The sequence below is a fragment of the Cydia splendana genome, chromosome 6, assembly GCF_910591565.1.
Source record: "Cydia splendana chromosome 6, ilCydSple1.2, whole genome shotgun sequence".
NCBI lineage: Eukaryota > Metazoa > Arthropoda > Insecta > Lepidoptera > Tortricidae > Cydia > Cydia splendana.
The window spans coordinates 8,750,709-8,771,842 of record NC_085965.1 but is presented as its reverse complement, the minus strand read 5'-3'; the positions used below and the strand labels follow the sequence as shown (position 1 = coordinate 8,771,842).

The following is a 21,134-nucleotide window of genomic DNA, read 5'->3' as shown; positions in this document are numbered from 1 at the left end:
TGTGTTCCAACAATTTATTGGGATTAAAATCATGTAAGTTCATTTAATTAGTTAAAAATATTTTAATTCAATAAAATATAATTCTAAAAAGTAAATGATCCACCACCTCACATCCTCAACCTCACATCACACATATGATTACCACATAAAAACACAACAACACAAAAGACTCGTCAAAACCGCTACAACATCAAAAAATAGTGGGACAATTTTTCTTTCCGTTAGAATTAATATAATTTTTTAAGAAAAAATTCCAATTTGTCCCAATAAATGTTATGAAATTTTCCGTCAAGTAACGAAAATACCATACGTCTTCGTATCGCAATGGAAGATTATAGACATTACGTTAAAATTGCGCTTATATTGTACAGTACAGTACGGATATGATTCATATGATGGTCGTTCTTGTCTGCGTGACAGCGTGGTAAAACGGTGTCCGTCACTTTCCATCCCACGGTGTTAAAAAGTGACAGTTATTTTATCACGTGGATAAACATGGATAAAGCCATCCATAATACGCCGGCAGAAAAGGGAAAATATGCCAAATTTGATAAAAGCCTGAAGAAAAAATACCTATTCGACAATTTGTAACAGGGATATGATACCGATCCGTCAGCGTCAAAAGTGATATTTCTCAACCAAAAAATAAAAATTGCCTTAATATGGTGTGGCGGTGTAAAAATTCATGTAAACTGTTGCCAAGACTAACAAGTAAAACCTAATATAATCAAAACCTAAGTTATGAGGGTTCAAAAAAACGACGAAGCGCTTCGAGAAAAGGTAGGTAGTGCCCTTGCGCTTCGCTTTGCACTACCGTGCCCCCAGATAAGTAATTTAAACTCCCCTAATCTTTCTAAAGTAATCACATCTCGTAGAACCAAGTCTTTAACTCTGATAACAATTGATTTCAATATAGGTATAAGATTTCACCTGAAGTTAGTAATGTTAAGTCTTTAAATTATTATATAATTATTCGGGATTTCATTATAAGTTCTTCAAGGCTTACTCGGCAGTGTGTTAATAATGACGTAGGTACGAACACTCGAGCACGTACTGTGAAAGGTTGCTTTGCTATTGTAGGAACCATTTTATTATATAAAGATCTGTAATATCGTTGTGCGTAATATTATCAAGCTCTTAATAATATTCTTTTTATTGTTTTCAGGTAAAAAACGCTGCGGTAGAACAACTCAAAAGTCGAATTCTGAGTGAATACAAAGGAAAGCCTACATTCTTAGTGGCTGTGCCTAGCGACGGCGCGAGGAAACTGAACATTTAACTTTAATAAACAGTGATCGTTAATTTTCCAGCAATTTTGGTGCAGCATAGTAAAAATAAAGGATTTTCTTAAATTTTTTTCTAGGGAGAAAATTAATATTACTGTTATTAACCCTAATTATCTATTCCACCTAGAGTAGGGCATACATATGCTTTTAATCAACAATGCTGCACCAAAATTGCTGGAAGATTAACGATCACTGTTAATAAAACAACAGGCTAGGATAACAACTACAACGTGAACAATTATGGAACTACGTGTAGTTTTTCTTTTTTTGTCATTAAAATACCTATTTGTACTTTTAAGAAAGGGACCAAACATATTTTGTATAAGGTAGGAATAATAAGGGATTATTTAAGTGTTTACTTTAAATAGTTTTGTATCAATTTTAAATTAGTAAAGTTATTATTTCTTATTTTTGATGATGATGATTATATGTGCTAAGTAATGTAATGAAATAATAAGAATTTATACGGTGATATCTACCACGATAAATCCTTCCATACTTCGCAAACTTAAGTATAAGTTACTTAACGTTAATCATGCGTTGAGAATATATTTCATTAGTTTCATTACGAAGAATTGCTCAAAGAGGTTTTTGCCTTGTTTTGTTTTTTCAGATAATATATTAAGGAGTTCATATAATTTGTCAAGAAAAAATATTTTTTCTCCGCAACTCTTTATTCTTTAAATACTGAAGAAAAAATAGCTTTTTATCCACAAAAAAGACAAAACAGTAATCTGATGCAAATTTTGAGATGTTCCTTCATTTTGGCAGGTTGATAAATATTTAATATCGTTCATTTAGATTTGATTTTTAATGATTTACAGTTAGTATTGCGGTCAAAAATGTTACTATTCATTAGGTAGCAAAGTTTGATTCGTGGTTTAAAACGCTCTAATAGATTCCAGGGCTATAACCGCGAAAATCGAAGTTCGCAAAATGGGGGCATTTTTCTCTGTCACTCTAATTACGCCTTCATTGGAGTAAAAGAGAAAGATCCCCGCAATTTGCGAATTTCGGTTTTCGCGGTAGCCCCTCAGTTTTAGAATCTTTCGCTTGCTCGCGTAGATACCTATTTAATATTGGCACGAGGAATTTTAAACAACTATTCCCCCGTGTGAAATAAATAACTATTAGGTACATTGTTCAGATTTGTGATTAAGCCAAACAGAAAACAACATTCCAAAAAACTTTTTATTAAATACGTACCTGTCTCGTATTTTCTATTACTGATGTAGTAATTTATTATATATTTGTACTCTTAGAACTGTAAGAATCGATTTGATGGGTACCTAAATACGAGCAAAAAATTAAAGTTGTTGTTGTTTACCTACTTAGTTATTTTATTTTAACCCGTGTTTGTAATATAAAGGGATATTAATATAATATACCAATTATTCATCTCCAACGAGCTACGTTATTATCTTGTCAATCCATTTATTTTAGGTCCTATCTTTTAGGTTCTATTTTACTCTATTAAAAAATTTAAACATTGTAATCATTAGAAGACATAGTTAGAAGGTATGTAACTCAAAAATTTCCGTTACTCTCGAAAATAACGATTAAATACGGACGATCCCGATCTTAAATAAATGTTGAATTATTGATGATGTCGATGTTTTAAGGCTTCTTACAGACCTTGAAACAAATAGCTTGCGATTGTAGATAATTGCCGACTAAGTAGGTGCAAAGAATTCAATTGATCCAATAACGAATGGCGCAATGAACGCAAATCGCATAAGTGGGTATGTACGATTATTTCGACGCTTCGAGAGGCCCGTAGCAGTGAGCATCTTAGTATTCTATTATAGTAGTGAGAAAATAATATATTATTTGTGTAATCACTGCCCGAATATGCTGAGATTATTATAAGAGCGATTTATTATAAAATACAGTTTTACTTAGGTTTCCAGAGTTTACAAATTTATATCAATTTAACCATCCCTTTGTTTATGTAAAGTAATGCGCTTCTAAATAGTGAAAGCGTAGGTATTTTACATAATTTATTCATGAATTGTGTATAACAGTCAAATCGGGTAACATCAAAGCGGTGTCAATGATCTTTACATGTATTTTACTATTATTAGAAATACGAGAGTTTGTGATGGTTCATTCGAATTAACAAAGTGTACCGTAATATAGACAGACGCCTGGGGCTTACTGCATTATAATATATGTACAACCTTAGTACAGTACTCCGTACCTACTCAGTCCATCACTTTCACCCGATAACCTAATTCATTTTAGATTCCATGAACTCTCAATGAATAGTCCTTACACCCTGGCGGGTGCTGCCTTCGCGTGCCTCCCGTGCCACGGGCAAGGGCAGCAATGGCAGCATCCGCACGGTGTACCCCTCACATCTCATTTGTCAAAAGGGCTTCTACGTGTTGGCTTCGGCTCCGCGCACGCCTCCCAAAGGTCCGGAACACCATTGTAGGTACCGTGATGGGAAAGACATGCAAGCTAATAAGTACTATTCGTGATTTTGTATGTAAAATCACTAATTAAAAGTATGAGCTTGTACTTTGTTATGCAGTAGGCCCCTGGGTGACCAACCTCGTAATTATAGTATTATACTATCGCTATGTATATTATAAATGCTAAAGAAACTGTGCTTGCCTGTCTGTTACCTCTTTACACTCTATAAAAAATCGCTTTAGACATCGCAGAGATTTACCCACGAAGATAAATATAATCAATAGGTAAAAAAGTTGCCCATCACCATCCAAACGCGGCAAGTATGATGGGCAACTTTGCGCCGGGTACAACTCGCGGGTGCTTATTTGACTAGATTTGGCTTAGGTACATGTTTTCGACCTTTAAATGGCTTCACAGTTTATTTAAAAATTAATTGCAAAATTATGATTTGATTATCCTAATTGTCAATTTAGTTAAAGCTGTCAGTCTTAAGGCAATTTATGTACAAATTTAACACACATTGCTTGTCATGTAAGTTTTGTTGGAAAGTTAATTACTTACCTAATTATATTACTTATTACAGATCTTAATACGCTCACTGCGGCACTGAACCGAAAGAATTGACACAAAGTAAGTATGGTTAATTATGAGTTACACTAATTGCCGCTGAGAATGTTAACTACGTTTCTTTAGGCACATTATGTGAAGAAAAGGTCACGTGCCAGTAACTCGGGTAACTCGCTAAATTGCTTTCTCTAAAGGTACCGTTCGTATTCAGACTAAAGGCTTCGTCACACAGGCGCGTTTTACGGGCGGGGCGTGAGCGGGGCACGCCGCTTTTACATATAAAACGCTCACGCCCCGCCCGGAAAATGCGCCTGTGTGACGGAACCTTAAACCAGCGTTACTGCCAGAGATGGGCTAAAATAATTCGCGAATAATTCATCCGGGAATAAATCATTCGTGAATTAAAAAAATCGTGAATTATTGTTTATTAGAATAATGCCCATCTCTGGTTACCGTACAATGGGATGAGTAGGGACGAAGTCGAAGTTCAAACCTGGATAAAAGTTTATTTTTATATGTGGCACATTGATTTATATATAAAAAACCGGTCAAGTGCGAGTCGAACTCGCGTCCCAAGGGTTCCGTACCGCACACATTTTCGAACGAGCGAGCAAAGCAAAGTTCATAAGTACATTCAATTGCTCATTAAATTTTTCCACACACGGCTGGCTATCTTTAATTTTGTTCGAAGTTCGCAAATTGCTGGCATCTCACTCTGTCACTCTAATTACGGTTTCATTGGAGTAAAGGAGAAATCCCCGCAATTTGCGAACTTCGGTGTTCGCGGTAAACCCTCTGGTAGTTCAGCCTTCTCATTTAGCTACTCGTACTTAAACCAATTATTTGTTCTGTTTGAGCACTAACCTCCTAAAGCTCATCCTTCGACCTTGCGTGGAGGCGCACCTCTCTTGGATACTTCAGGCTTTCGGCCCAACGCAGAGCTCGGCCTTCGACCTTCGCACTAGCTGTCCACACCACGTTTCACGTAAATCAATTGCGGTTGTGGCCCTGATAGAGCTTATCCGCAATTCTTAAGTCCGACTCATGCTTAATAATTGCAGACTTCTTATACGTTTTTCCAGTAATCTATAGGTATCGGGCCCAATCGCTTAACAAAAGATAGACCAAAATCGACGATCTCCTTTGCAAGAAGCATGCACATGTCGGAGGCTCCGGGCCTTCGACCTTCGCATTCAGACACTTGTACTATAATTGTTCTGTGTTTGAACACTAACCTCCCGCAACTCGGCCTTCGGCCGTGCGTTTTAAAAAGCTACTGGCGAATGCTTCGGGCCTTCGGCCCTACGCGTAGCTTGGCCTTCGGCCTTCGCAAAAGCTGTCCACACCGAATTTCACGTAAACCATTACGGCTGTGTCCCTAAAACAGCCCAACCGCGTTTTTCTTCTCAAGTCCGACTCACGCTTGACTCTAGATTTCTAATAGGTTTTCCTGTCATCTAGAGGTATAGAACTACTATGAGTATTTTTTTCAAAATTTTAGACCCAGTAGTATCGGAGTTAAGGGGGGGGGGGGGGATGGTCATTTTTTGCCTATTATCTTAAATTATTTCATTTAAAATTATAAAAAAAATATATTTGAGATCCTTAAAATAAACCCTTTCATTTAATATGTAACACGATATGGTTTGCAAAACTTTGTTTTTTAATTTTCTCATATTCCCCCTATAAGAGCCCCCTATGCTTAAATTCATTTGTTTTTATTACATGTCCGTCTTTGGGTCACAGACTTCCATATGTGTACCAAAGTTCAACTTAATTGGTCCAGTAGTTTTGGAGCAAATAGGCTGTGACAGACGGACAGACAGACGCACGAGTGATCCTATAAGGGTTCCGTTTTTTCCTTTTGAGTTACGGAACCCTAAAAAGGTCCACCCGCTATTCTGATGTCAGAATGGCTATGAAATCTTGCATTATACCGTATTAAAATCATGTAGCTATATTGTACCTAACTTCAGTATACTTAAAAGGTGGTTCCCTTTCCATACAAAAAACAATTGCGTTACATTAAGTAATTACACAGTGTTACTACATAAATGTTTGCGCATCTGTCTACTTTCGAATGTTTACTTGCGCTAAATTGATAGTAAAACTTTGTTTTATACAGAAATCACGCATATAACGTTATTTTGGTATTGCATTGATAAAACATAAAATGTTTTTTTGCGTGATTTCTGTATAAAACAAAGTTTTCTATCAATTTAGCGCAAATAAACATTCGAAAGTATACAGATGCGCACATATTTATGTAGTAATCATGGTACTTAATTACTTAATATAACGCAATTGTTTTTGTATGGAAAGCGAACCACCTTAAAGGACGAAGGAAGGAAGAAAGGAAGGAGGAAGGAAGTCGTAGGTCTAAAGGACTACCTGGTAAATGTAATATCTAAAAGAACGAAACGAACGAAATATAATATTAGATTAGACAGTAGGCAAAATGGTTCTTTTTCTTTATACTTAATGCAATTTTTAGGATGTCATTAAATAAGTAACATTTCCCAATTATACGCTCCAAACGCGTTAATTACCCTTAGAATTAAATATACTTTCTTATATTATTTCTTATTTACTTCTAAAACATTGCTTATTTCAGAGAGAATGACAAATATAATTTTCTTTTAAATGCATAACTGAATATTTTGCCTTAGTAAATTCAAACGTATTTAAAAATAAAATCGTATTTCAATATCAAACACATTCAATATCAAAATTAGTATATTTGTAGGTGATATTTTTACTTTAAATGCAAGATGTGAAAATAAAAAATATTTATTTCGTAATTTACCTAGGTAGCTTTCACATCTGTGCCGATGACCCACTTTGAGTAATATTTAGAGACGAGAGAGCTGTAAGGTGCAATATCATGAAAATAAATATCTGTCGCAATAAATATATCGTCATCTATTTCTCGGAATATCGTTTATAGATGAGATATTTTCAGATGCAAGAAAATAGAAAAAGCAATAAGAAAACGTTTCAAAGGAGGACTGCAAATCGAAAGCTCACGTTGTGTCCTCCACTTCAAGACTCGACTCAGTTTTTCAGACTCTTATAATTAAGTATGAACTCGAGTTCTTCGAGTAGAGACTTGAGTCCTTTTCAGAGAACTCGATTCTTTTTACAAAAAAATTCGAATGCATTGTCTTTATGTATAATTTGTGGATTGGGTAGGTACCTATACAAATCAAACAGTAACGTCTAATTTCATTACTGTTACTTAGGAAAAACCTATAATTTTTTTACGAAGTCTTAATTCGGAGGCTCGAGTCCTTTCCTCTTAAAAAAGACTCGACAAAGGACTCGACTCGGGACTTAAAAACTCAGAAGTTTTTTTAAGCGCAGGGTCTCGTAAAAACGAGATGAGTTCTTCAAATTCAGACTCAAAGAACTTGAGTTCCTACCAACACTAAGCTCACGTCAATATTATTATTGCCGATCCTATTTAAACAGACTGTGTAGTGCTTTTTCGACCTTGACCACATACAAGGGGAAAAAATAGGAAATTCGAAACGAGTGGTGGTAAATTAAAACACGACCAAAGGGAGAGTTTTAAATCGACACGAGTTGCAGTTCATAGTTCTTTAAATGTTCGAGATACCTAAAGTTAAATTTTATTCGTTCTGTGCTTAAAAATAAATTATCAGGCCTATTCGGATTTCGAGATAATCACAAGATCTTGAGACGATTTAGAGATCAACTAGATCTACATAAGATATCGACTAGATGTGACTTGGATATCTAAGTCATAACTTGTCGAAATCGTTCAAGAGGACCTCCAGAATCGCGGAAACGTCAAATTTGACATATCTATCTTACAAATATCTTTAAATTATCCGTATCGTAACTTGTTGAAGTCTAGAAGAAATCTAATTCATTTTCCGAATCGAGGCGTATGTCTATTTCTACTTAACTTAAAAACAGACAAACAAAGAAGGAGAAAGTGCCACGAAAAACTACCAATGAATAAGAAACTTAATGTTTTAATGTTTGTTTCAGATCATCTGGGTCAAAATAGCAGTAGCGACGTCATGGCTTTCAGGGCTGTTCTCAAACTGACGCCTTCATTTCCAACGAATCCTATTTATGAGTGAGTAGAAAAAAGTATGTAAGGTTAAAAAGCTTTGTTAAGAAAGACTAAGAGGTAAGATAAACACTTGTAGGGATTTTTTTTTGGCGAATTTGGCCTAAACTCGTATTACATTTTTTCTTATTTTGGCCTCAGAAATGCGTGGTTGCTCGTGAACATCGTGTATAATATTGTCAGGAAAAAGTACCATTGTTGCGAATCATTCCTGTACGTGCTGCTAATATTTTCGACTTTTTATACAGGCGGAAACTCTTTTATTCCTTATTTTTAGGACGTGAATCACACACCAATATGCGGCCCTCGATTTTTTATTTGAGGATCATGTTTCATACATATCAAAGATACTTACAGGGTTAATAAAGCCCTTATCCTAGACTTGTTGCCGGATAGTTGTATAACCTAAAAATTGAGGAGTAGGCTAACCGGCCATTTATCCATACAATAATGTTTTGCCATCTTCGTGCACAGATAGGTTTTTGGACTAATTATGTTTACCTTTTTTAAGACTGAGTTTTTAATTTTAATTATTTTTACTGAATTAATCTTTAACAAGCAGAAACGTCTGCGAACGATGCTATTAAGCTTTGAATGCTTACTTTAGTGCTACAAAAGGTATCCATATTGTGGGCGGCAGACTATTTGGAGTCATAAACAGAGGATTAACTTTTTTATTAACATACTAACTTCTGCCCGGGACTTCGTTTGTGTAGTATAATGATGATTGTTAAAAACTTTGCTATGTCCTGCCTCAGGTCTCAAACTATTTCCATACCATCATCTACATCGGTTTAGCGGTTTAGGTTTAAGCGTAGGTACCTCTTTCCGCTTCAGACAGTTACTTTTGTATTTATAATTTTATTATTAACTAGGTTCTTCCCGCGAATTCGTCTGCGTGATGATAATGATTGATCAAGACTATTCTATCCTTTCCCGGGAAAAACGATATAAGTATTGGAATCATATCAGTTAAATAGCTGTCATTCACGCGGGCGTCCCACTCGCACTAATACTTGTGCGGACAAGTCTGAGCGAAATGAACACGCGAATTACAGCTAACCAATATCATTCTAATATCGATTTGATGTCTATACTTACTTACTTACTCCGTTGGCTCAGCGACCCAAAATGAGACCTGGCCTCCGAGACAAGACAGTGCCGTTTTTCTCGGTTCTGTGCACGGTGTGGTCGGTTTTCTCGATTCAACTAACTAGGGCACGTTTGAATTGGCCTGTATCTAACAAGAGTTGTGTTTCAGGGAGCTGTGTCAGATGATACGCAACCACTCGGCTGCGCCCCCGTTCTGTGTGCCCAATTATCATAAGCTTTACGAAGACGCCTCTGTAAGTAACATACTTCCATTATAGCATCTTAATTTAATATTAGTTTAACTAACTACCTGCTTTAATTTTCAGCATTAGTAATAAGCCTTGAAAAAAAAAATGACTTACTTACTTGAGAAAAAAAAACAACGGGTTGCACTCCGGGAGTGCCGACAGAAGTGAAAACTCAATGACTAGTCCAAAATGTCTGCAGCTCTATGTATAATTGACCCATCCTCCTTTCTATTGAAAAACTTTAGTTCCGAAATTGCTGGTCAGTGAGCTTGTTTAAAATTCGAAATTCAAATTTGTAGCGTTAATTGTTTAAAATTCGAATAGAAATTGTAAAGTTACCTTGCAGACCTCGCATCTAAATATATTTGGTCATGATATTTTGAGTTTTATTCACTAGGTAGAGTCTGGCTAGCCAAAAATTGTTGACAGATATTTCGTTGTTGTATCACCAATTGTCTATGATTTATTAAAAAAAGGTAAAAGTCAGTTGTCAATTTATGTCATTCATTCAAATTGTTTGCGGTTTATAAGGGGTTTATTTTAAATAATATTAATAATGTCTATACACTGAGTGAGGTTCGCAAAGTATTATTTAAGCTCGTAAATAATTACGACAATGTGCGAAGTCGACGTGTAGCGTTGTATAACGAAAAACTGCAATGTTTACAACTCCTAAAGAAATGTAAACAAATTCGGAGGTTGGTGCTCTATAAATATTTTGATACTTAGCTTTTAGCATATTTGGCATAGTACTTATGTATTTTATTGGTGATGGATTAATATTACGGTATTATCGAGCTAGATCTTATTTACACTACATTTCATTTTTCGCCTTGTTACAATGGTATATGGTGAGAAAGTGTTAACATATGTGTTTATCGTTGACTGTACTTTACATAGTGGTAGAAATTATGTGAGCTGACTTTGAGTGCGTGTCAACGTATATTTAACTTATATCCTTAGGTAAGTACCTTACGTGTGCACAGAAAATCAAAAAAAATTTCTAGTATCAAAACTATAATTCCTAATACACAAAGTGTGACCAGCCCAAGATTTTTTGAATTTCCCGCCAAACATTTGTGTAATATTTCAGTAGCCAGACTCTAGTACTAGAGTTCACTTTTATTAGCAATTTCATCAAGATGTAGCTTTATTGAATTATATTTGAGTGATATAAAGTTAGAATGTAACTGTGAGATCCTCGTATTTCAACCCGTACAAGATTAGAACCTTTTTCATGTAATGTCATTGAGTTTTTCTTTATTGATTTAAATGCCATCTAAATGAGTGGCCATCTAAACCTTACGGTCACGTGATCGCCTTACGCTGTCTCGAGTTTATAATTTTTTCCCCCACCTTAAAAAGTGCCCAGCGCCGCTAAAGAAGTTTTCACTTCAGAAACAAAAACGGTCGAATTGTAACCTCCTCCTTTTTTGCAGTCGGTTAAAAATAAAGTAGTAAGTAACTAGTATTTGACAAGCTACGCTATACTCCTAACTATATCAGTAGAACGTTTGAACTTGAAACTGCGTAGCTATCTACTTAATTAAACTTTACTCTAGTTCAGTCCCTATTTGTTGACCCCTCCACCCATATATTTACTTTGGACCTACTCGCAAATCAATCGAATAATTGATGAAATGACACTCAGTATACACAACCTTGAATATCAAGGCCCAATCAGAGATTTTCTACATATGGAGTACTTACTCAATAACATCAGTCATTCCCGTAATAAGGAAGCAACCAACCTTTCCTAACAATAGGGTTTCATTTCTACTAACGACTAATACGAGTAGATGCTACGAGATTGGAGTTCAGCCGGCCTAGCCAAGGTTACAATCGCTATCGCTTCGACATCGAAAAGCATTATGTCTCTCTATCACTCTTCCATATTAGTGTGACAGTGACAGTTGCGTTTCGATCGCTACGGAGCGTAAGCGATTGGCATCTTGGCTATGCGGCCAGGCCCCGTAGACAACATGCCAATCGCTAACGCTGCGTAGCGAACGAAACGCAACTGTCACTGTCACATCAATATGGAAGAGTTATAGGGAGACAAGAGTTAGAGCGGTTTCGCACTACGTCCGATCCGAATCCGATCCGAACCCGTGAAAATATGGTCCGTTGTAGCCGTAGAACTATTTCTATGGTAAGTTACGCACTAGATCCGATCTCCGTCATCCGGTTTCTTTCCGTCATTCTATAGAATCTCCATTCCGGAGAAGATTTTTGACGGGCCGAAGTAGCCTTAGTATTATTTGTATGAACGCTCGCGCACTGCGTCCGAGTTAAAGCCGAGCTGCGTACGAGCAGAGAGGCACGGGGCGGGCGGGGTAGGCGGCTGGGTGACGTGAAGCGGCAGGCATCCAGTGTATTAGTTCAGTGTAAGTAGGGTTTGCACGACGGATCCGAAATGTATGGAAAGATCCGCGGATCCGGATCCAGATCCGGATAATTGCATACATTTCGGATCCGGATTGCAAACCCTAAGTGTAAGTATAGGACTAGTGCGTAAGCGAATATCCGAATTCGGTCCGAGTTAGACCCATATTTTCACGGGTTCGGATAGGACTAGTGCGTAGGCGAATATCCGAATTCGGTCCGAGTTTTCTAGACCCATATTTTCACGGGTTCGGATCGGATTCGCATCGGACGTAGTGCGAAACCGCTCTTTGACCAAGAAAAGTCTGCAACTATTTTAAGAGCACACGCAGTACTAGTGTTATTTGTACGTAATAATTTCATAGAAGTTTGACATTTAAAATAACACTTGCACTGCGTGTGCTAATAAAATAGTTGCATACTTGTCTTGGTCTAACTCTAAACAGAAACCTGACGCTGTCAATCAAATTTAAATATTTAAATAAGGGAGCAACGTTGCTTTTAAACCCTCGTGCAAAAGATTTCTAATTATGGAATTTTGAACGTTGTGAAGGTTTCAAGAGGTGAACAAATTTTGCTGCCAAGTGAAATCAAAATTTTGTACCGGATCATCGTCAGGAAAATACTGGCGGTAAAATACAAACACAAACACAAATGAAGCCAAGTAATGCTATTAAAATATTCATTACTCAAAATTATAGCTAAAATGTACATTATTCTGGCTTACGGCTTATTTATCAAATTAAGTACTCTTCAGGATTTCAAACAATAAGGATATCTTTTCGAAAGGAAGAATGAAAATGTTTTTTTTTTCTAATGGCGCCATTTCGACACTCCCATATAAATTTGATTTACAAAGATTTCCTTATAAATCATTAGATTATTAAATAATTATATTTAAATACATTGATAAACCAAAATAAACATTAAACATATTACAATGAAATAAAATTGTGCAAGTGCGAGTCCGATTTTTTTAACAGTTTCAGAGGAAAAGTTAATGTATTTACTTATATTAAATACCTATAATTTTGTAACATCCTATTACTATTCTGATACCGTTCTTGCTTGCCACTTTCGTGGCTAAAATTAAATCAGATCGACTCAAAGATAATGCTTTTTTGATGCAAAATTCATAGAACCACGCTCGAAACCAATCTGATTCGTAAACAAGCTGAAAATAACATGCGTTGCCTACTTTTTAACCGAACTAGGTCACAGCTGAGTAAGCTGGCTAATTGAAAGGACAGGTAAATAAAAAAACGCAGTAAGATCATCTGTATGAATTTTAGAAACTGGGGCAAAAGTTCGCGATCAGAAATTTTAAACACCTGTGAAACTAAACTGAAATTTGTGTACGACCAACCTAACTTTTTAATTGGAAAATTGGCAAGGTTTTTTTTTGGTTGCAAAATGACTAGTTAGTATTCTAATTACATACTTTACATATATCTCTCCCTATTGACAATGTGGTAGTGTTTTGAACTGATTCGACTTGATACGACCTTATAACCACATACCTACCTACCTACCCTATTGTTTTATCCAAGTACGGGTAGCGTTATTAATTTAGCAGTCTAGAGTCGACCGAGACCGAGATGATAGTCGATATTAGTGACGGATTGAACGTCAGTCATAATTGCGACTGGGGTAACATTCCATTTCTGACCGCAGTTGCACTACTAGTACGAACGCGTCGGTGTTATTGTCAATTTCCATAGTAAAATGAATGGTAGTGCTGCTGTCGTTGGAAATTGACCTTATGCGGCGGCGAACGTCACTCATTTTAAAGTATTTGAACAAATTAAATTATTTCAGAAAAATATTTTAATTTGTTTTTATCAAGTAGAAACACTACTATATAAATTATAAACTGAAATAAAAATAATATAATATATGGCACTGGAGGCCTTGGTCACTTTTTCTTAGTATATGACATTTATTTCAGTCACTCATTTTATCAATGAAATTGACAAATACAGCGGCGGAGTTGCATCGGCAGCAATGTCGTAATATTAAAGTAATACAGCTACAGCTGACATCCGAGTGTCATCTTTAGGTTGCTAGTTTTTTCTTGTTACGTAACGGTATTCGTTTTGTCACTAGGTACCAATCGAAGCGGCTCATCTATACGACGCAGTGGTGCTCTGGGCCAGAGCTGCCACCGCCGCGATGCGGGCGGGGCTCCCGGCAACCGACGGGGCCACCCTGATGAAGCTTCTTCGACCCACTACCTACCGATCTGTTCAGGGTTTTGATGTAAGTTTTATGTATTACTTTTTAACACGCTTAGCTAAATATCTATCTCATCTCCGTTCTGCCACCGTGGGACTAGACGCGGACTTGCGTTTCACCCTTACGTCGTTACTCTGCCACTGATTAGAACTAAGCGCTATGCATCCAGCTTTATCATGCGAACGGCTAAGGAGTGGAATTCACTTCCTGCAAATCTATTCCCAGTCCACTATGACTTGGATCTCTTTAAATCGAGAGTGAATAGATACTGGATACTTCAGGCTTTCGGCCCAACGCAGAGCTCGGCCTTCGACCTTCGCACTATATAGCTGTCCACACCACGTTTCACGTAAATCAATTGCGGTTGTGGCCCTGATAGAGCTTATTCTTTATTTTAAATCACATGCATAAACTTACAGCTAATGATGCCAAAACGCTTATACAGTAGGGACAATACATACAATCAGATTCAAACACAGTCTAGAGATTAAAACATTAAAACAAAACATAAACAATCAAATACGGTCAGGTTAAATCACAAACATTACATTAGGTACACATAAATTAAATTAAATGCAACAGAGGGTAGGATGTCAAACTTAAACTTACACACATATATACATAATATATACGAAAATTCCATTATTCATTCTTCAAATACACATTAATATAATTTAAGAATTTTCTAGTGAAGACACCGACACTATCGTAGTATACGTCAGCATCATGTTTGATGTTAAAAAAGTCATTAAAAAGTGCCAGAGCTCTAGCAGTGGGAGCGTTCTGGGCCCGACGAGTACGAATCGCACCGCGCGCGAACAGAGGCCTTCGTCTACGCACCCCACCCTCACCAGTGTCTTCCGCGATCAGTCGCGCCTGCGGTACAAACAAACCGATGCGCTCTAAGATCTTATCCGCAATTCTTAAGTCCGGCTCACGCTTAATAATTGCAGACTTCTTATACGTTTTTCCAGTAATCTATAGGTATCGGGCCCAATCGCTTAACAAAAGATAGACCAAAATCGACGATCTCCTTTGCAAGAAGCATGCACAATTGCACATGTCGGAGGCTCCGGGCCTTCGACCTTCGCATTCAGACACTTGTACTATAATTGTTCTGTGTTTGAACACTATCCTCCCGCAACTCGGCCTTCGGCCGTGCGTTTCAAAAAGCTACTGGGGGATGCTTCGGGCCTTCGGCCCTACGCGTAGCTTGGCCTTCGGCCTTCGCAAAAGCTGTCCACACCGAATTTCACGTAAACCATTACGGCTGTGTCCCTAAAACAGCCCAACCGCGTTTTTTTCTCAAGTCCGACTCACGCTTGACTCTAGATTTCTAATAGGTTTTCCTGTCATCTAGAGGTAAAGAACTACTATGAGTATTTTTTTCAAAATTTTAGACCCAGTAGTATCGGAGTTAGGGGGGGGGGGGGGGTAGGGGGAATGGTCATTTTTTGCCTATTATCTTAAATAACTTCTAAACTATTTCATTTAAGATTATAAAAAATATATATTTGAGATCCTTAAAATAAACCCTTTCATTTAATATGTAACACGATATGGTTTGCAAAACTTTGTTTTTTAATTTTCTCATATTCCCCCTATAAGAGCCCCCTATGCTTAAAATTCATTTGTTTTTATTACATGTCCGTCTTTGGGTCACAGACTTCCATATGTGTACCAAATTTCAACTTAATTGGTCCAGTAGTTTTGGAGCAAATAGGCTGTGACAGACGGACAGACAGACGCACGAGTGATCCTATAAGGGTTCCGTTTTATCCTTTTGAGTTACGGAACCCTAAAAAGAGTTCCGGATGTATGAATTTTAGTTGGTCAATGATAATTTGTTGTTTCATTTCATAGTTTCAACGATAAACACATAATAGTAGGCAATCCCAGCTCACCCCGTAGTTGGGGTTAGAAGGGATATCAGTGCGGTGAGATGGGAAAATTGCTAGGGTTGACACTTTCGGATTATGACAATAGCTTGATTTGTCAAGAAAATATTTTATTTATGTAGCAAAATTTTGTTTTATTTATGCTCCTACATAAAACGATTTAAAGTTTACTGTAAGTTGTGACCTTTATTTTTATGACGTACCTATAGTTTTTTAGATATTTTTTTTAATTACTTTGGTCTATATGGAATTAGTAAGGTGAATCCCATAAAACATCAAAAACATAAATGTGAAATGAATGACAGCCAAGTTCAAATATTAACAATAAGCAACTTTATCGACTTCGCCGACAAGAGTATTGATACTCGTATCTACATATAATGGGTGCCGAGTTCTGTGTAAAAAGTCCTCAAATTTTAGTTATCGGATTATGCCACACAAAAGAATTTTAAATGTTAAAAGACAATTATTTACGCAGTGCGTTTGTTTCAATTAGGATTGTTCATTTTTTTTTAATGTTCTATTTCGAAAACCATTTCGAGATATGAGGTTTTCAAACAGTTTCCGACATTTGCTGCGATATAATAATTGAGGATTGAAGATATTTCAACAAATATCCTTATGACCTTAGTTTGACCTTTCTCGTTAGCTGAATGTAAAGTCATCGCATAATAAAAGTTATCGGACCATAGTAAATCAATCCGTCACTCACGTAATTGTCAAAGTTATCATTGTCATAATGAAATTTTTCAGTTAAACCGCTGCGCTGGTTTGTTATGATTTGATTTATAATTGATACCTAAACAGTAGTTTTCGTTGCTTAATATATCAAAGACCTTGTTCCTACGTGTGGGAATGATTCACAAAAATAATTGTTCGAATCCGCGAAGACCTACGACGTGAAACATGGTGCCGTGAATTGAACTTGGAATACCTACCTACTTACACCAGGGGTGCGAAACTCCTGAGATCGGCCAAACTCGGCTCCGCTCGGCTCAGCATTGCTCCGAGCAATTATTAGGGTTGGCACCACTTGACTTCCTTTTGCGTGCACGACCACAGATAAGATAATCACTTGAATTTTGACAACCCTAAATAGCCGAAAGGGATAGTGCCATATATTAGAAAGGGATAGCAAGATTCGACCCTGAACCGCTGTCAATCTTCGGTTTTGTAGGAAGTTTCCTTTCTGTACGATAGTACTATTATTTATTCTGTGCTTACACACAGTATTGCTGTGAGGATCACGTCGATGTAAGTATAAAATTAATATAATTTTACTACAATTATTTAAAAGCTCACTTTGTAGGTAGGGTCGCGGGGACCTATGTGTTTTCTGTGGTAATGTAGCCAGAGTATATAAAGGCAAACCGTTAAACAGAGATGGTGCCTACTAGAAAGAAACACTATACAAGAATACATAGTCATACTCAAAATTCAGCCTGAAACTGCTTTAAAAAGATATAATTTCTAATTTCCAGGTACATGTTGCAGTTCAAGCTGCTGATATCATGGTGGACAAGACTTAAGTTAATAGTTGTGAATAATAAAACATGTTTTTGTTTACCTACTTTTTTATTAATTTAGGAAATATATGTATATATGTTTCCCAAAAAAAAGTAACTATACATATATGTATGTTCATCATGTTCTGCACGAGCAGCTGACAATGATGGCTTCTTGTTGACGAACCAGAAGAGAAGTGTATGGTTTGTTATTTACTCTGTTCCCAGGCATTATTTACTGTCGTAAAGTATTATGACGATTAATATGACGTTCGTTTCGATACAAAATGCTCAACTTTGTTCAGGGCCCAAGTGCCTTAACAAAATCAATCTCCTTCGTACATTACGTATCCCACAGCCGTATCTAAATAGGAATCACATGATGACCTGAAATTATAGGATATAATTAGCAAAATTGGCATGTACCTAATATAGTACAATATCCAAACAATGGTGACAAGCCGGTAGAAGCCACTGGGTGCTACCTTAGCAATGGACGCTTATAACGATTTTATGAATCCAATCATCTTACGAATCGAATCAGTTAAAAAATATATGATGTAACTTACATTTGTATTTTTGCTCCCCTGATTTCAGCCAAGTTATGGTTGGAGTTGGATGCTATATGGATACATACTCCAATAAAACTAAGTTATATTATATAACTTAGGCAGATTTCTGGAATCAGCTTTTACAAATTTATAGCGTAGGTATTTTGAAATTATTGATTTAGGGATTCAAAATAAACGAGTTTTCCAGACGATATTATTTATAGAAACGCGTGACACTGACATTGTAGACAGGTGACATTACAATCAATTGACAATTACAACTATTTTTTTAATGTTTGTTATTGCTTGTGCTTTATCAAATCAGCCACTACATGTAATTTACGAGAAGTCGTATCTCATATTTTCAATAAATTATAAATATTCAACCGAGCCGTGAATTAATAAATCATTCAAATTGGTATCTTAAATTAACCTATATTTTCAGAAAATAAAATAAAAATGGGGGTCTAAAAGAAATGAACAATCCTAATTGGGACATGATCATACCCCGGTGTTTTCGGTGTGGGAATGTTTGTCATTAGCCAAAGATTAGGTATTGACTCAAACAACAGAATGTACTTTAGCAGGTTTCTAATGAATAAATAATAAAAAAAATTAAAAAAAAAATATTATTATGATGTTTTCTCAGACTAATCTATCTGTTTATCTCTATCGCGAGTGGGGTGAGGGGAGAAGGTGAGCGATAGTGCGAGGAGGGTCGCGGGGGAGATTAAATGGCCGACTTTTCAAATATTCTATGTAAACTCACGAGTTGAATAAAAGTGCAGGATAAAAGTCGGTTAAACACTCAGTAATAGCCTGTATTACTGTATGGAATAAATAAACGGCACATATTAATTTAATTTGTAATTTCTTCAACTCCTTCAAAATTTCTTCAACTCCTCCGATACTTCAATATTTAAAAAAAAATATTTACCATTTTAACACACTTTTGACTACTCATGTAAATTAACAACCCTGAACTACAAACACCAACTCCCCTCTCTATCATCCCGGTACACCCCGTTCGTAACACCAACTCTCCCCATTCATGACCCAACTGATCCCGTTGTCGTCCCAACTCACCCCTCAATACATGCCTACTCACCCCATAATAATCCTCAAATGCGGTTGAATCGTTTTCTATGTTAAAACCATTATAAATGAGCAAAATATAACTTATATTTGATTTCAATAAGCCTCGTAAGTATATAAACGATATCCGAAAGGTTGATGAACACTTACTTTGGCAAATTTCACATAAAAACGAAGTTAAATTCAAACAAAAATCCGCCGCTTTTGAGCATCAACTTTGACAGTGAATTTGTGTTTTAAAATTGTATGATTTGGCAACTTAGTGTTGCCAAAAGAAGAAAAAATATGTCTAAAAATATAATCAAATTACTTTAAGAGCAACCTGAGCCCGAAAATTAAAGTAGCAACTGAAAAAATAAATTCTGGATTCGCATCCCTACTCCCCCCGCAATCTCTACTCACCCCATTTTACGGCACTGCATCAGTATTGCAGTGCGACAATACTGCCGACTGCATTACCTACTGATCGATGTTGCTTCCCGGATTTTTGACATTCGTGGCAGTAATGCAGGTGGCAATATTTTCGCGCTGCAATACTGCTAAGTACCTAGAGTTAGACCAAGAAAAGTCTGCAGCGGATTTGATAGCCCACGCAGTGCAAGTGTCATTTATACGTCATAATTTCATAGAAGTTTGACGTTTAAAAAAACGCGTGCACTGCGTGGGCTATCAAATCCGCTGCCAACTTTTCATGGACTGACTCTACCGTTATTCATAAAATTTTGCTTCGATGAAAGCGGCCTTGAACTCGTTCTTAATATTTTTTAAATGAATACCTTAATGTTAATGAGGGGGATAATGTTGTTATAGGATGAATTAAGAGCCCTTTAATTTTTCAAATAAATTGATTTATAAAAGTACTAATTTACTTTTCGCTAAAGAAAATTGTTTATTCATTGGTATTTTAAAGAGCGAGTGTTGTGACATATTCCTAAGGAAGGCCATGTTTGGTGAATTAAGATAAATAATAAAATATGCACGAATTGCACTTATGATTTACGAGTCATATGAGTAAAAGTGCATCTAAAAATCTTGTAGTCATCATCACACAATGTATTAAATATTTGGTAAGTTATTAGTCATACCCGGCGGCCTAGCATGAGTTGCGTTCTCGCGCGCGACTCTATACATATAGCGCGACTTATGCTAGACCGCCAGGTGTTCGAAAAGTGTACGTCACTCCAGGAATGTTGGAAACTGGTATGTTCACTTCGCCGGGTCTAGATTCTAAGGCACACGCAGGTATTTCATTTACAAGGGATTTCGGAAAAAATAAAAAAATAAAAAGTAAGGGGAGTTACATGTTTTTTTTTAGATTTTTTTTCTGTGATGCATGCAGTAACTTCCCAACAGTATAATCATTTCCCAATGTCGAGCGTATTTATATCGAGGACGTTTGTATTCATATTAGTTTCTTGAAAGTTTATTTGTAGATTATTCAGTCCTTATAAGTTCTTCTGTATGTTCAGTACGAATATATTTACTTTTATTAGGAATAATATGTCATTTTGGTATTAATACATATTGTCCCAACTTATACAACTTTCGTTACTCAGGGTTAGTTACGGAGGATTAATCCCAAAGATTGTTTAAAATATTAGTATAATTACTTCTCATTATTCTGGCAACACACTGGCACAACTGTAAAATCGTTGAACACAGCGACAACTGTTTTCTTTTACAAGCTTTTATTACAAGCTTTTATTTACTTTTACCTGACCGTTGTCTGTCTGTCTGTAATCAAATCTTGCA

At 36.4% G+C, this 21,134-nt stretch overlaps 2 protein-coding genes across 3 annotated transcripts in view; both read left to right on the top strand.

The window, feature by feature from the left end:
- Positions 1 to 2,616, top strand: part of LOC134791302 (galactokinase-like) — a 76,973-nt gene extending 74,357 nt beyond the window's left edge. For both annotated transcript variants that reach the window (XM_063762311.1, XM_063762310.1), the window contains exon 9: positions 1,166 to 2,616. In XM_063762311.1, the coding sequence (XP_063618381.1) occupies positions 1,166 to 1,279 (114 nt within the window). In that variant the 3' untranslated portion in view covers positions 1,280 to 2,616. The remainder of the gene's footprint in view (positions 1 to 1,165) is intronic.
- Positions 2,617 to 8,251: 5,635 nt separating this feature from the next.
- Positions 8,252 to 15,239, top strand: LOC134791559 (uncharacterized). Its single transcript, XM_063762608.1, has 4 exons — positions 8,252 to 8,379; positions 9,635 to 9,719; positions 14,205 to 14,368; positions 15,023 to 15,239. The coding sequence occupies exons 1-4, from the start codon at positions 8,252 to 8,254 to the stop codon at positions 15,237 to 15,239; spliced, it is 594 nt and encodes a 197-aa protein (XP_063618678.1).
- Positions 15,240 to 21,134: the final 5,895 nt, after the last annotated feature.